The 15,786-nt window shown below is 60.6% G+C and overlaps 2 protein-coding genes across 2 annotated transcripts; both read right to left on the bottom strand.

The window, feature by feature from the left end:
- Positions 1-81: 81 nt before the first annotated feature.
- LOC128909466 (uncharacterized) lies at positions 82-2,953 on the bottom strand. Its single transcript, XM_054201182.1, has 2 exons — positions 2,191-2,953; positions 82-2,064 (listed from the first exon to the last, which is right to left on the bottom strand). Exons 1-2 carry the CDS (start codon positions 2,328-2,330, stop codon positions 1,302-1,304), a joined length of 903 nt encoding a protein of 300 aa, XP_054057157.1. The 5' UTR covers positions 2,331-2,953; the 3' UTR covers positions 82-1,301.
- LOC128909468 (C-factor-like) lies at positions 1,903-15,156 on the bottom strand. Its single transcript, XM_054201185.1, has 9 exons — positions 14,985-15,156; positions 12,033-12,084; positions 10,997-11,187; positions 10,492-10,650; positions 10,138-10,248; positions 4,185-9,422; positions 3,170-3,408; positions 2,964-3,070; positions 1,903-2,148 (listed from the first exon to the last, which is right to left on the bottom strand). Exons 1-6 carry the CDS (start codon positions 15,129-15,131, stop codon positions 9,309-9,311), a joined length of 774 nt encoding a protein of 257 aa, XP_054057160.1. The 5' UTR covers positions 15,132-15,156; the 3' UTR covers positions 1,903-2,148; positions 2,964-3,070; positions 3,170-3,408; positions 4,185-9,308.
- Positions 15,157-15,786: the final 630 nt, after the last annotated feature.

Genomic DNA, 15,786 nt, shown 5'->3' with positions numbered 1-15,786 from the left:
CACCCAAAACCAGAGAGCGGGACCCTGCAGGGGCAGCCAGGGGCACCCCCGCTGGTCCCCCGGAGCGAGAAAGCACTCCCTGCAGCAAGCACCAGCCTCCAGCCACCGATCCCTCCCCTCCAGAGGAAACAACAAAGAAAATGCAGGGACAGGGATTAAGGAAATGAAACCGGCTGCGCTGGGTAAGCAAGGCTAGGAAGTGGCTGTCATCATCTCCTGTCCCAGAGCAGATCCACATGCAAGGCACATATAAACCCAAGGGGAAGTCACGTGCTGGAGAACGTGTCGGACAACCGAGAGGTTTCCAAGCCATCCCTGCTCCTGGGAGCAGAACCCAGTGAGCCTCCCTACTCCCGATCCTGGCACTTCCATCCTCACTCAATCCCTGGGGAAGAGAAGACACAGGGAGACCTCCTGACACCATGAGCTGCGCTCTGCTCCTGAAGCTGGCACCACCAGATGGCATCTCAGGAGCTTTGCCCCTCATCCTGCATCTCTTCCGCCTGTCCCGAGCAGCTGGTCCAAAGTGGTCCCCGCTGGGAAGGGTGTCCCCGGAGGAAAGCGGTGGCAGCTAAACAGGCAGAACAGGGGTAAAACTGGTTGCCTAAAGCTACTGGTGGGGCAGGGGTAGCAGAGGGGGGCTTCATGCCCATAGCACGGATCCTGCCACATCCTCCCCACCCAAGTGATGCTCCCCTGAGCCTTAGGACGGGGAAGGAGCGGACCGATCCTGGCTCTCCACAGGTCAAGCCCCCTCTCACATGCCTCTAGCACATGTGTCAATGCCACCAGTCCCGAGCTGTGGCTCCAGCCAGTCTCTCCTGTCTCTGTCACATGCCCTGGCGCCCCCGGGCCAGCTCTGTTTACATGTGCGAGGCTCATATTCTCCTGCCGGGGATGAGTCAGGCTTCCCTCTGACACCCCGCCGGGGCGGCAGTGTCGGGGCCCCGGTGCTGCGTCACCCAGTTGGCGTTTGCCTCCCGACCAGCACAAGGCTGGCGAATGGCTGGAAAGGGCTCGCGGCAGCTTTCCATCCCGCTCGGAGCCATCTGCAGCCGCACGGAAGGCGCTGGAGGCTGGAGCTCGCTGCCAGGAAGCTCTCCTTGGCTTAGCTCCACCGGGCCAGCTTCCTTCCCCTCCACCCCATAGGCACGTCACGGCTCAGCGCGGGGCGGGGGGGGTCAAGCCCTGAGTAAGTCCCCTCCAGAGGGTCTAGCGCGGGTGGGATGGCCAGGGCGCTGCTGAGGAACACCCACGCCTGCGAAACCTTGGGGTGCTGGGGTGTCTCCCGGGGTGCCAGCTCACAGGAGAAGGTGGGGGGTGTCCTCTGGATTTGGGACCACCAGGGGCAGAGGCTGGGGCTGGAAGGAGACGCCAGCCCTCTTTCTGCCTGCGCGTCGCCCGCAGATGCTGAGCGTGGACTCGTGGGGTGGCCGGACGGCTGCCAGCCCCACGCCACCACCCTGCCCGTGCACAGGAGTCTCCCCAGTGGGAACCAGCGGTCTGTCCCCTCGAGGGGGTCCCCAGCCGAGCCACAGTGAGGGCAGCATCCCTGGCCCTTCTCCAGGAGAGGGCAGACCCCCCACAGCCCCAGCGCAGCCCAGTCCCCCTGCCCTTCCATTGCTCCCAGCCCTTGCCCCCTGCTCCTTCTTCCCCACGTATCCCAGAGGCAGGAGAGCTCTCCCTCTCCGGTGAGAGGCCTTTTCCCTTTGTTTCCAACTTTCCCAGGGTGGGAAAAGAGCCTCAAGGCTCCTTTTCAGATCGCCCCCCATCTGTGTCCCCCTCGCTGTGCCCAGGGCTGGAAGCAGGCTGGCTCCGCGCGAGCACAATAACAAGAAGTGTGTTGGAGCCGTTGGGAAGCAGCGATGTTCCCGGATGGTATGCAACCCTGACAGCACTGGCTCTGCTTTAAAGGGTAACTTTATCCTGTAATAATAAACAAGAGGAGCCAAGTTCCTCCCCAGCGTCACTTCCCTGGCTCCGAGGAGAGGGACACTGGGGAGAGAGCTCATCAAAACGAGCTCAGATCCTTGTCCTTGCCATCGCTGGGGCTCAGTCCTCTCCCTAGAGCCAACAAGGGGGGAAGGATGCTCCAAGGAAGCAGGGCTGGGACATCCTGGCCATGGCACTCTGCGTCCCCAGGAAAGGCTGGAACACAAACCACGTGGCTGGAGAGGGTGGGATGGGTACCTGCTGCTCTCCAGGGATGTCCCTGCAGTCCCTGTGCCACTCGCTGGCTTTGCACAGATGCATTTGGGTGGTGACATGCCGGGGCCCGAGGGATACAGCGAGGGTTGTGCAGCGGGGACGACCCCTCCAGTGAGCCCCATCCTGCTCCGGGGCTGAGCCTGCAAGCAGCAGCACAGCTCCCCCCCCCCGTGCCCTTGGCATACCCTGGGCAGCTTAACCCCATCCGCCGTCCCTGCAGCATCCCCACGCACGCTCACAGCACCCGACAGGCATGCCGGGCGGCTCGGCGTGGTGCCAGCTCCGGGTGCAGCCTCCCAGGAACTCGTTCTGCAACAGCTGGAAATTCAGGCCCAGCCGGTGACAGGGGACGGGCAGGGAGAGGCTGACTTGCACCAAACCCCCGGCAGGACCCTTCAAAGCGGGACTGGGTTGAGGACCCGCTCTGGCACCCTTTTGGGGGCGAAGGCGTGGGCAGGAGCCCCGCCGTGGGAGGGAGGGAGGGTGAGCACCTCTCTGCAACCCACGGGTGCACACTCCCGTGCTGGGTCCAGGTGACAGCACAGCTTGCACAAACAGGTGGCATCAGGTTTTTTTGGAAGATCCACACGTGTGGCTGTGCCAGGGTCCCAGGGCAAGGAGCAGGCTGGCCCAGGAGAACGGCTTGGTTTATGCCAGGGGGGATGTGATGGGCACATCAACATCTGCGGCATATTTGCAAGACAGCGTGGAGCAACCTGCATCACGCTGGCAGGCTCAGTGGCTGGGTGACCTACCTCTGCTCCTGCATGGACACTGATGCTTGGGAAAGGTGTCCCGCGGTGGTCACCACCAGGGAGGACACGGCCCCAGCCTGTGCTAACAGGACATTAAGGTCCCCTCCCTGCCAGACAAGTAGGAGGAGGACAATTTGGCTGAGCTCAGTTGCATGAGAAGATGATCTGGAGAAGGTTGCAGAGATGTCAGTCCGATTTCCACTTACCCAAGGAGCAGCAGGTAGCACCTCCGGAGACCCAGGGGTTCAATTAAACCCCGGCTTGTCAAACGAAGCTGGTGAAGTGCTGCAATTTTCTTCCCCAAGATAGATTTCCTCCAAACTGTTTATTAGGTATTTGGGTTAAATCTGTGCAAAGCTGGTAAAGCTGCCACCTCCATGCTGCCTCCCCCAGCAGGTCGGGGGTCGGTACTTCCAGAAGGAAGCACCAGGCGGGATCCGACCAGCTAAAAGGGGGAAGAGAGAGCAAGGAGGGAATCATCGGCACCTGAAGCCTTCAGGACCTTCTCTCCACACTGAGGGATGACAATGCCAGTGTCCACCCTTTGCAAGGGTGGCTGTGGGAGACAACATGGCTCGGGGGAGACCTGCCAGGGGGGTGCTGCTGGTCCCCAAGGAGGTAAAACCTGCGGGAAGCTCCCAGTACCCAACCGTCCTCCCAGGGCAGCCGTGGAGCCTTCCCGGCTCTGGCCAACGGGAGCGGGGAGCAGCAGGCCAGGAAGCAGCGGGTTAAAAGCTCGAGGTGGGACTTGGTGAGCTGCTTCCTCCCCCGCTAACAATAATACAGCAGAGGGAGAAGGGATGCCCGGGGCTCTGCAGGGCCAGATAGCGATGGAACAACCCCGGCCCCACAGCTGCGGTGTGCCAGAGGAAGCCTCGGCATGTTATCTGCTGGCCCCACTCGGCTTCCTTGGCAGCCCTTGTGCTGCAGCGACCGGGATGCGCTTCCTTCCGAGCTGCGTTTCTCATGCGCCCAAGCTGGGTCCCAGTACTTTGATGGCAGCCCTGGGCCCCCAGCACCCTCCTGGCATTGGCACCCCCAAAAGAGCTGCAGGTCCTCACACCGTCCAGCCTTCCCGGCATCAGCCTATCTCACCGCTGGTGGCCCTGGGAATGGTCACCCCGGGGGCTCCGAGCCACAGGACCGCAGTGCCACCCGGCATGGAGATGTCCCCACCGTCATCAACACCGCAACCCCCCACGCCATGGAGAGTGCCCGCACCTTGGCAGAACGAAGAGCTGTTTTGGCTGGAAGAAGGCTCCTGCCGAGGGGATCTCCAAGTCCTGGCTGAGGTCCCTGCAGTTCTGCTCCTGGTCTTTCCCTGGCCAGCCAAGTTCTGCTGCACCTGGAGCCGCTGTGACTGGCCGCCCTGGCCACTCCGGCTGGTGTCCCAGCGCTTCCTCGTGTGCCGGCTGTTTGTGACCTGCCTCCTGCTCCACCTCCGCATCTGTGTCACAGGAGCAGCCCTTTTCCGTTCCTGGTCTCCTCTTTTGGCTCTCGCCCCCTGGAGCAGGGCTTTGCCTTCCGCGGGGGCTCTGCCTGCGGCTGTTTGTCCCACTTGGGGGGCATGGGAGATTGCCTCTCAAAATGGGTCTTGCCCTGGTCCTGGCAAGTCCTGGCAAGGACTCCCCGTGTCCTCCCCACTCCTGTTCTGACCCACAGACCTGCCCGACCCAAGCTCCTGATGCAACAAGTCCTCCTCAGTGTTTACTGGTCTGAAAGAAGGCAGCTGGTGAAAGACCCTGGAAAATATGTGCCCTTCCCACCACTGAAGTCAATCGCAAGGGCCTGGAGAGCTGCCAGGCTCCCCAGAGCAGAGGTGCGTTTGCCCGCAGATGCTACCATGGCTCCACGGGGGCTGGTGGAGGCCGTCTGAGCTGCTCTGAGTGACAACCTCCCCGCCTGGTCCCTGGGAAGTCCCCAGCCGTGTTTCCGTGCCCTTGTGCAGCCCCTGCGTAAAGGGTTCCTGAGGGGTTGCCCAGATTTCCCTACCGCTGGTCCCAGCAGCCCCCTGCGGCAACGTGCTGGTCCAGTTGGCTCCTGTCCCCCAGCTTCAGGATAGAGATAGATCAGCCGCTAAAAGCAGACGGCTCCTTCATCATCCTTGCTCTGTCCCGGCTTGCCCCTGCCCCCAAGGAGCTGCTAGACGGCCAGGTGGATCTGGCATCTCAAGTGTCTCCTGGGACACCGTGCTGTGAAAGGACACAGGGCATGGTGCTCAGGGCTGCGCGTTGCCATCGCGGTGGGCAGGGCGGACGCTGAGGTCTGACACTGCCCAGAGCCAGGAGATAAGCCTGACACAAAGGGCAAAGCCAGCAAAAGGGAGTAAGCGAGGCAGGAAACATCAGGCAGGAGAGGAAACGGGGAGATAATCAGCTGCAGGAGCACAAACACTCGGAACACGTGCAAAGGAAAAGCTGACACCACTTGGCAAGCATTTGGGCGGAGAGACCTGCAGTCTGGCCCCTCACTGAGGCTTCTTGAGGAACACCTGCCCTGGAGCACCTTAAGGTGCCTGGGCATCCCTGGCCTCCAAGTTACCATGGCTGACAGGGTCACTGGCAGCTCAACTCCAGCATCTGCTCCCTGGGATGAGGCTTTTCTCGGTGAGTGGAAGGATGGGCTCCTGGGGAGCAGTTGACCTCGCCTGTGATGGCAAAGCACTCACCAAGGGTGATTCCCAGTTGAAGAGGTCCAAGCTGGGTCGTCCTGTGCCAGTCTCCTGTTGGCTTGAAAAACGGGATCGCCTGACCTGCTGCCACTTGGCGCTGCAATTAGCCTGCTGTCCCGGCACCCGAAGGGAAGACCGGGCTTCCTATGGGCTGATGTTCACGGTGCTTCAACGTCCAGCGGCCCCTTGAGGTTTGTTCTCATCCCCAGCAGCTGGGCTTCTAGTAATGCCAGGGTGGACTTCACCTGCAGAGCTTCCAGTTCCTCCTCCCACCACCTTTGGTACACCCAGGGCACACAGGGCCACCCGCATCCCTGGTGACCTGTGATGTCCTACTTCCCAGGGGAGCAGAGAGAGATGCTCACAGATTTATCAGCCCCCCGAGCTCAGCCAAAAACCCTGCTGCCACAGCAGGTGGGCAACCATCCTGTGTCACCAGCGCCGCAGACCATCAGCCAAGCTGATGGAGCATGTCCCAGCTTTCAGCAGTCCCATTTGTCCTCATGTCCCCAGGGCACCATCTGCATCCATCTCACGGGGCTGGCAGTGATGGGGGGTGGTATAAGCTGCCCACAAACAGCTGTGGGACTCCTGGCACAGCTCATCTCCCAGGATCCCGCACGTGGCATGGGGCAGAAGGGAGAAACATGGAGAGAGATGAGGATGGAGCCAGACCACGGTGACTGGCGGGCTGCAGCTGGTTTGTGTGGAACAACTGGGGCAGGAGAACCTCTGTCAAGGGGCAGGGGGCGCGCTCGGTGGAGGCTTGGCCATGTCCGAGCCAGGGCTGGGCTAAGCACAGCCGTAGAGCTGCAGGATCAGGCCCTTCACCCATGCTCCTGCCCCTCAGCCATTCCTCACAGGGATTTCTCTCCTCCTGCTGCCATCGCAGCGCTGACAAATGCCCGGGGAGGTGCCCAGGTGGGCACCGACTCCTCCGGCCACAGATGAGAGCTGGGAAAGAAAAGAGCGAAGACAAGCGAGCATTTGCGTGGGAAATCAGGTGGCTGGGAAGAGCCCAGATGGTTCAGAGCTTCCCCGGGGATGGAGCTTCCCCTGAGGATGCAGCAGAAAGCTGAAGACGGCATCTCCCTGCCAGGGAGCACCCATGGAGCAGTGGGTGCCTGGCGTGGGTACGGTTCCCTGCAGCCTCCCGAGGGCCTCGGAAAGCAGAGCACGGGCTCAGAAAAGCACATGTCAGCCTGGGCACAGGGAAGAGAGCGAGCTCCAAAGAACCTGGGGGCTTGACACAGCCAGGAAGGGGTTGGCATTAGCCCTTAGGCCAGGGATGGCACAGCAGAGCCCCAGCTCCAGGACAGAAGTGGGACCCGGGTGTCCCAGCTCCTGCAACTGCTCCAGAAAGTACCTGCCCATCCACTACACAAAGTGCCTGTGGAGTAAGGGACTCCCTCTCCATCTGGGGATGCTCCCAGCACTCCTGAATTTCACAGGGGCATCTCGCCTCTCCTCCTGTCCCTGCCTGGGCACCTGGGCTGCTTGGGACCCCCAAAAAGGGGGTACAAGGAGCCAGGGGTCCAAGCTCTGGCAGCGCTGCTACCTCCAGCCACGGCCACTCTGTCCCCAAGCCCAGGCTGGCACCCAGGCTGCAGATGGTCCCTGCTGTCCCCTTTTTCACAGCCTCTTGAAAGTCTCAGCTGCCAAAATGCCACTGGTTTGGGAGGAAAAAAACCTCACTGGTCCTGTGACTCACCGGGCTGCGGGTGCCAGGGCTTGTTGGAGCTTGTCAGGGCACAGCTCGCCTCGGCGGGGCAGAGACGTGGCTCCAGCCCAGTAGACTGCCCCGATGCTCTGTCTGCTTGGGGGGTGAAGCCTGGGGCTGGGGGGACGGTGGCATTCATGCTCCTGGCTGGGAAAGGGGGGGGCGGCTCCTGTGGGGAGCGGTGCAGGGCCTCAAGATTCCCAGCAAAGCCGGTGCTTCCAGGCAAGCCCGCGGTCTGGGGGAGAGGTCTGACCCCAGAAAAGGCCAGACCCAGAGGGACAGAGGTGCTACAGCAGATCCTCCAGGTGAGAAAGAGGAGGTGGTGGCCTCTGAGGCAAGGAGCGCTGGCTTTGCCTCTCCTGCAAGCCAGGTTGCTCTGCCCACCTGAGACTAGGCTTGGTTTTGAAGGAGCCTCATCTCCCCCCATATCCCCCCAAGGAGAAGCTCTTTCCAGATGGGGCAGAACCCTGCTGAGAAAACCCAGCACCAGCCCAAAGTCTTTTTCCTTGGGGATGTTACCACCTTCTGGGCAAATTCATGCAGCCCAGGGCTGCCTGGCCCATCCTATTAAGGTTCTCAGCCTCTCCATCCCGCAGAGATTCCCGTGCTGTGCTCCCCCATGGGACCAGGTTTCCCCCACCCCGGGGTACCGTGCCCAGTTGGGGCTCCACTGGGAAGGGCTGGCCTGGGATTGCAGAACTGGACTGTGGTGCTACTGCTCCTCCCATTCCAGCCCCGAGGCTGCTCCCAAGGACACTGTGTCCTGCACAAAGCCCCCCTGAGAGGTCTCCAGCAAAGACACTGTGCTTTGGGTGGAAGCACAGCAGAGACCAGGCAGACCTGGGCACACTCCGTGGCCAGGGAGGCCAGCAGGGCTTTGAGCTGGTTACGTGCCCCCTGGGACCCCCCTTTGGCTCAGAATCACAGAGTGGTGGGGTTGGAAGGGACCTCTGGAGATCATCCCATCCAACCCCCTGCCAGAGCAGGGTCACCCACAGCAGGTGGCACAGGAACGCGTCCAGGTGGGTTTGGAATGTCTCCAGAGACGGAGACTCCACCACCTCTCTGGGCAGCCTGTGCCAGGGCTCTGCCACCCTCAAAGCAAAGAAGTTCCTCCTCACGTTTAGGTGGAACTTCCTATGGTCAAGTTTGTGCCTGTTACCCCTTGTCCTGTCGCTGGGCACCACTGAGAAGAGCCTGGCCCCATCCTCCTGACACCCACCCTTTAAGTGTTTATAAGTGTTGATAAGATCCCCCCTCAGTCGTCTTTTTTCCAGACTGAACAGCCCCAGATCCCTCAGCCTTTCTTCATCAGAGAGGTGTTCCAGTCCCCTCATCAGCCGAAGGCAAGGCAGGCAGACTGCTATAGTCATAGAATAGTTCGAGTTGGAAGGGACCTTTAAAGGCCATCTAGACCAACCCCTCTTCCAGGAGCAGGGACATCTTCAACTAGATCCGGTTGCTCAGAGCCCTGTCCAACCTGAGCCCTGGAATGTTTCCAGGGATGGGGCATCGACCACCTCTCCGGGCAACGTGGGCCAGGGTCTCACCACCCTCATTGTGAAAAATGTCTTCCTTCTATCTAGTCTGAATCTCCCCTCTTTCAGTTTAAACCCATCACCCCTTGTCCTATCGCAACAGGCCCCGCCAAAGTTAGTCCCCATCTCTCCTGTAGGCCCCCTTTAAGCACTGAACTTATTTTTTTTTGTAGAGGCTGGCTCCAGGCCAAGGTAGAGACAGTCTCAGCAGGGGCACTGCAGCCGGGAGAAGGCACAGGTACTAATTGACTTTATTTATTAGCAACGCGAAGGCAGGGATCACAGGCTGCCCTGCACACCCGCTGGAGTCCCAGGTAGGTCCTTTGCAGACCACAGAGGGCTTGAGCATCCCAGCGCTCCAGGGCACCCGGAGAGTCCCCTAGCACCGTGGGGTCCCTCGCAGGGACAGAGAGCCATCACCAAGGAATAGCTTTACCTTCCCAGTTGAGCAGGGTCCCGCTGTGTTTCTCGGAGAGGATCGGCAGTACAGATAGCAGCCCCCGCACGCTTGTGTCCACCGTTAGGTCAGCCTGCAATGGGAACAAGTGAGGAGCAGAATCCAGACCCCACCGTCATTCCCAGCCACCCACCGGCACCCGCTCGGCTCCTGCGTGCCAGCGGCAAGGCTCCTTCCACCCAGACCATGTACAGAGCCATGGGAGGCGGGATGGGAGCGTTACACGGGAGGATGGTTGGGTATCTGCGTGCTTGCTGATGCCTTGGATGGAGGTGGCTTGGGTTGGGAAGCCAGGGCTACGGGCTTAAACCACGTAAAACACCCCTGCTGCAAGCGGGATGCTACGTGCAGCCTTCTCAAAACTCCAGGGTCGCAGGGACCAGCCCCATCCCAAAACAGGGATCCTGCAGAGTGCGTAGAGACCTCATGGACCTGCAGCTCTTCGAGGAGGGGGCTGCAGGGTGGGATGGTGCTGTTCCTCTCCTCCCTGCTCTGTCAGATTCAGGTTCTCTGCACATCTCCGGGCTGCCCAAAGCCTTTTTCCCCCCGAACAGTCCCCTGCCCACCCTGGTGCTGATGCTATTTCCCGGGCAGCACCCACGTGTTCTGCAGCGGCCCAGCACAGGCATGGGCAACTTGCAGCCTGAGAGACAACGCATTCTCGCATGGATCCCTCCTCCCGAGAGCCATCCCGGCCACCTGAGGCACCTCCCGTGCCACTGCCAAGTTCACAGGCTTGGGTTCCACCCATGGTTCTCCCCGCCTCGACCTGCTCAGCCGAAACCCACCTCCTGGCTGCCCATGTCGGTTTTCACCCAGCCAGGATGAAGCGCCACGCAGAGGATCCCGGCTTCCCCGTAGGTCAGAGCCTGGCACTTGGTGAGCATGTTGAGGGCAGCCTGGGGGAGGAAGGAAGCATCAGCCATGGGCAGCAGAATGCTCCACACACTCATGGCGAGGGAGAAAAAGCAATGCCAGGTCTTCAAGAGATAGTGCGTGTCTGCCTTAGGTGGGCAGCAGCTGGGCATGGAGATGCCCGGGGAGCTCCGGCGGTGATCAGCACAGGTAAATCCCTCCATCTCACGGAACAGCTCTGTCTCCCACTGAGCTCAGGAGCACGGGCAGGTCCCCGGTCTCCATACCTTGCTGCAGCGGTAGGAGATGACAGGCTTGAAGAAGGACTCAGGAGTTTTCTCGATGGACCCCATGATGGTGGAGATGTTGATGATGGCTGCCTTGCTGCAACTCAGTCCCTTTTCCGTGCTCTCCCGGGCAGCCTTCTTCAACAGGGGCAGGAACGCCTGGGGAGAAGCAACCTTGTGGGACGCCTGTGCCTCGAGCCAGCCCCACTTATGGCAACTGCAACAGGGAGGAGGATGAGGAGGAACAGCAGGAGGCCAAGAGAGCCCGGGTGTTTTGCCGCAGTGGCCCTGCCTGCTCCCAGTTAGCCCAGCACAACGTAATGGGGCTACAAAGGGCCTGGGCTGGGAGCGCAGCTCTAGCACTGCCCCCTCCCTCCTGCAGCCCTGGGAAACTTGGCAAAGCCCTCTGAGATCTCCGTTGTGACCACGGACACCCCGGGCTACCCTCAAGCAGGGCTAAATTCTCTCTCCATGGTGAGCTCCATCCCCAGATCTTCATCCGTACCTGGGCCATCAGCATTGGCCCCACCGCATTGGTCTTGTACATCCTTATCATCTCTTCAGCATCTACCGTCTCCAGCGATGCCGTCGGGGTGTAGATGCCAGCATTGTTTATCAGCAGGTTCAAGCCTGTGCCGTTCAGCTTCCCCTCCACGATCTTCACTGCATCCGTAATAGCTGAGGGATTCGCAACATCTGCAGTGGAAGAGAAGTTTGAGAGCCATGGGGTCCACCCGGGGGACCTGGGGAGAAGAGGGAGGTGAAGATGCTGAGGAACAGCTACGCATCCCGACCTGCGTGGCCTTCCATCTGTGGGCACCAGATGGTGCTGCGCAACCAGCTCAGAGCACCTCGGCTCCCAGCAAGTCCCAGCTCATCTCAAAACCGCCTCCTTTGCCATCCACAGGGTGCCCCACTACCAGCAGCGGAAGGACGCTGCCCTGGGGCAGCCCACCAGGCAAAGCCACTCTGGGGACAGCCCCGTGTGGCAAAGTGCTGCTCTGACTCCCATGCTGTGTCAGGCACCAGTAGTCGTGGCCCCCTCTCAGTGGACAAAGTCCATCCCTGAGGAAGCTCTGGAGAACCCAGGGCGGTTTTGGAGGGGGATAGTCCCATGGGGGCTGTGCTGGGACCTGCTGGGGGATGGCTCTGCAAGGTCCTACAGCTCCTGCCCCGGCTCTGGGATGACCACACAGCATTTCCACAGGAGCTGCCTTCCAGGAGGAGCCCTCCCAGTCATGCCTGGGACTTGGGATGAAGGCAGCTCAGCTGCATAGCACAGCAAGGACACGGCCGGTTGGCTGCAGGAGCTGGACCCTGCCCAGGATGGGTCTCAAGAACCTCCTGGTCCTGTGGCCATGGGGCAAGGGGACTCCTGGGAACAGGGTACTGGGGCTGAGACAGGTCTGGAGAAACTTGAAGGGGTTCTGAAGAACTGGATCCCCCTGTAGAGCCTGAAGGCAGGGAGGGAGGGAAGAAGAAACGGGGCAAGTATGGCCGGCAGCCACAAATTTACCAGCTCGCCAGCAGAGCGCACCTACCCAGCTTCACGAGAACCAGGTTTGGGTGTTTGGATGCCAGATCTCTCAGCTCCTACAAAAAAAGAGACATGGAAACAATCAGCACGAGGCAGAGGTGATGCCGAGCATGACCCCGGGGCACCAGCCATGGTCCACTCTGAGGGAAACATCTTCCAGATGTTCCTCAGCATTTTTGAATGGCTGGACTGGGGACCCGCCTAAGGCACTCGGGCTTCTTCCACAAAGCTCCACAAAGCGACGTGAACGTGTTCAGAGTGCGATATGGCCGCAACTGCAAGATACTACAGCCACTCTCCCAAAGGCTGCTGGGCCTCCATACACAACCCAGCCAGAGCCACAGCGACGGATGACAGCAAACTATTAAGGACCAGCTCACCCAGAAATGATGCCAGCTGGCTGGGAACATGGCCAGAAGTGTCTCCCAGAAGCTGCTGGAAGGGTAACGGAGTGATGGCCGTGAGTGCCAACATCAGACTTGACGTTTGGGGAAAAGACATCTGGATCCAAACAGCCCAGTCCCAGGATCCACTCTACTCTGGACACTGTGTCGCATCCTCTCAAGTGAAATGAACCACTCTGCACATTTTTATTGATTATTTTCACCAAACACAGAGGATTCAGAAGCTCTTTCCAAACAGGAACCGTTCAGCTTTACTAGCAGCTCTTTGGTCTCAGCCTTCTCCAACTAAAGCAAGTTTTAGACAACAGAAACTAAACCACCGTGTTCAGCGTGTCCAAAATGATTGTTTTCAGATCTAAAAACCTCTGAGAAACAAGCCCACAGAGAATGCTACAGGAGAAATGCAAATCGGTGACTTCTTGTGAGGGGACCCGTCCTACCAACATGGAGCGGGAGAGCTGCTGGCACTGGCTGTGGTCCACCTTCAGTTACCTCTGAGCTTCCCCACCAGGCCCTGTGTTCCCACATTACCCCTGGGCACAGGAAAAGATGGAAAATCCATCTAAATGGTTTGCGATGGCCAACAGGTGTTTCTCCTCCCCTGTTTTGCCCTGCTGCTGGCCTCTGCAACCTTGCACCATCCCAACATGAGTCCATCCCAACACCTGACCCGGGAACAAAGGGGCAGGAGGAGGAATGTGGCACCAGCCTGATGGAGGGTCACTCTGCCCTTGGTCTCCTGTGTTCATGAACTTCAGCAGCAACACCCTGAAGACACTGCCCTCACCCTACCACAGCTGGAAAAGGCTTCGAGAAGCATCCCACAGTTGACAGCGATGAGCATGGACCACCCTGGGGGGAAAATGTCTCCAGTCCAGCCTTGTAAAAGAGGATCAGAGATCCTCTGACCTCACCATTGCCCCAGTCCAGCAAGCTGGGGCAGGGGGAAGAACACAGCAAAAATAAGAGACCCGAGCTAGTCTTAACCCATCCAGCTCGGGCACCGGCAGCAGGAGGGGCTGGGCACCCCTGGGCTGGTGTCCCAGTGGATTCTCACTGCACCGGGATCACTCCCGAGCCAGAATAACGCTGGCAGAGAGCACACGAAAAGCATCTCAAGGACTTTCTAAGGCACGGTCCCTGCACACGGCCAAGCTGCGAGAAGATGCAGGAAAGAAACCTGCCAGAGACAGGATGTATCAGAGCACAAGCGTCTCCCCGCTGGTATTTCAGTGCAGAGGAAAACCAAAACTGGACCTACAGAAAGGTGGAAGCACGGGCGACGTTTCGTTCCTGTGATCATCTCCTGCTAAAGCAACACGTGTGAATCTCTCCCATTTTCCTGAAGTGGAAAGCAGCGGAAGGAGGATCCCACAGCTCCACGGGCCACCAGTTAATGAACCCCCCAGATTTTGCAGAGACTGGGAACACGTCGCAGAGCTGCGTCGCTGCAATTCCCACCAGCTCAGCCAGACGCAACCACTGAGTCAAACCCTGCTCAGACCCAATGGTGTGTGAGCTGGTGCCCTGCTGGTGGCGCACAGGCGAAGGCCTGGCACTGGAGGGCCAGCTGGGGGGCAGCCAATGCAGCCTCAAAGAGCCCAGCAGCACAGATTTAAGAGTGGCAGCGCTTATTCTTCAAATCATAGAATGGCTAGAGTTAGAAGGGACCTTAAAGCCCAGCCAGTGCCACCCCCTGCCCCCTACACCTCCCACCAGCCCAGGTTGCTCCAAGCCCCGTCCAGCCTGGCCTTGAACCCCTCCAGGGATGGGGCAGCCACAGCTTCTCTGGGCAACCTGGGCCAGGGGCTCACCACCCTCACAGCAAACAATTTCTTCCTGAGAGCTCGGCTAAATCTCTCTTTCATTTTAAAACTGTTCCCCCTCGTGCCATGGCTCCCCTCCCTGCTCCAGAGTCCCTCCCCAGCTTTCCTGGAGCCCCTTTAGGGACTGGAAGGTCTCCCCGGAGCCTTCTCTTCTCCAGGCTGAACCCCCCCAGCTCTCTCAGCCTGTCCTCCCAGCAGAGGGGCTCCAGCCCTCCCAGCATCTCCGGGGCCTCCTCTGGCCCCGCTCCAACAGCTCCGTGTCCTTCTGCTGTTGGTGCCCCAGCGCTGGAGGCAGCACTGCAGGGGGGGTCTCACAGAGCGGAGCAGAGGGGCAAAATCCCCCCCACCTTGCCCTGCTGCCCACGCTGTTGGGGGGTTTCTGGGCTGCCAGCGCACGTTTTCAGGTCGTGTTGAGCTTCTCATCCACCGACACCCCCAAGTCCTTCTCGCCAGGGCTGCTCTCCAGCCATTCTCCGCCCAGCCTGGATTTGTGCCGGGGGTTGTCCCGACCCCCTGCAGGACCTTGCCCTTGCCCCGGGCACTTCACCCGCCGCAGAGCCACCCTTCAGGGCACTTCCACGCCAGGCGGGACACACACAACATTCCCCGCGACCACAACATTCTTGTCCCGCCGACGAAGCAAACCCGGCGCGTTATTTATGGCACCTGCCCGCACCCCGGGGTGCTGCCGAGCCCCCCCCTCCCCGCCTCCGGCCCCGCACTGACCTGGGCCCGCGGCCCCTCGGGGTCCCGGCAGGTGGCGAAGATCCAGGCTGGCGGTCGCGGCGTCCCCAGCAGCTGTTTGACCAGCTCCAGCCCGATGCCGCGGTTGGAACCGGTCAGCAACACCGCCCGCGCCCGAACCGCCGCCATCGCCGCCCGCCCCCGGCGCCGCGGGGCGGGACCGACCCGGCACCGCCCCCCTCCCGGCTCCGGGCTGCCCGGGAGGGGGCTGTCCTAGACACCGGGAGGGGGGTGTGTGTGTGTGGGGGGGGGGTGTGTATGTATTTTTTGCTTCCCATCTGATATTCGGTGCAAACACACCGGCCGCGTCCCCGCCTGCCCCCGCGGTGGGGAGTGTCGGCTCCCGGAGCGATGCTCGGGGAGGGGCGGGGGGGGGAGGCTGGAGGGGACCCCCACCCCTTCCCCAAGGCTGGGGCGCAGGGGGGAAGGCTTACAGCATTCCTGGGGTCGTGTTTTCAGCAGCTTTGGCACAGCAATGCGATTTTCCCCCTAGATAGAGGAGGGGGCGGGGGAAAACCCTAAATCCCAACAATTTATCAGGGAGGTACCAAATCCTTCCCGGTTGTTTCTATTGTCTGCCCAGAAACGCGCCTGGTTTTGCGCTGTCTGTGATGGTCAGATGGGAGAAATCGGGATAAGTAGGCTGCAGTGTGGGGATGGACGTGGACCTGTTGGCCAGAGGAGGCCCCGGAGATGCTGGGAGGGCTGGAGCCCCTCTGCTGCGAGGACAGGCTGAGAGAGCTGGGGGGGTTCAGCCTGGAGAAGAGAAGGCTCCGGGGAGACC

Source organism: Rissa tridactyla, chromosome 4 (genome assembly GCF_028500815.1).
Source record: "Rissa tridactyla isolate bRisTri1 chromosome 4, bRisTri1.patW.cur.20221130, whole genome shotgun sequence".
Taxonomy (NCBI): domain Eukaryota; kingdom Metazoa; phylum Chordata; class Aves; order Charadriiformes; family Laridae; genus Rissa; species Rissa tridactyla.
Note: the sequence above shows the minus strand (reverse complement) of the source record. Positions and strands in the feature narration are given on the sequence as shown.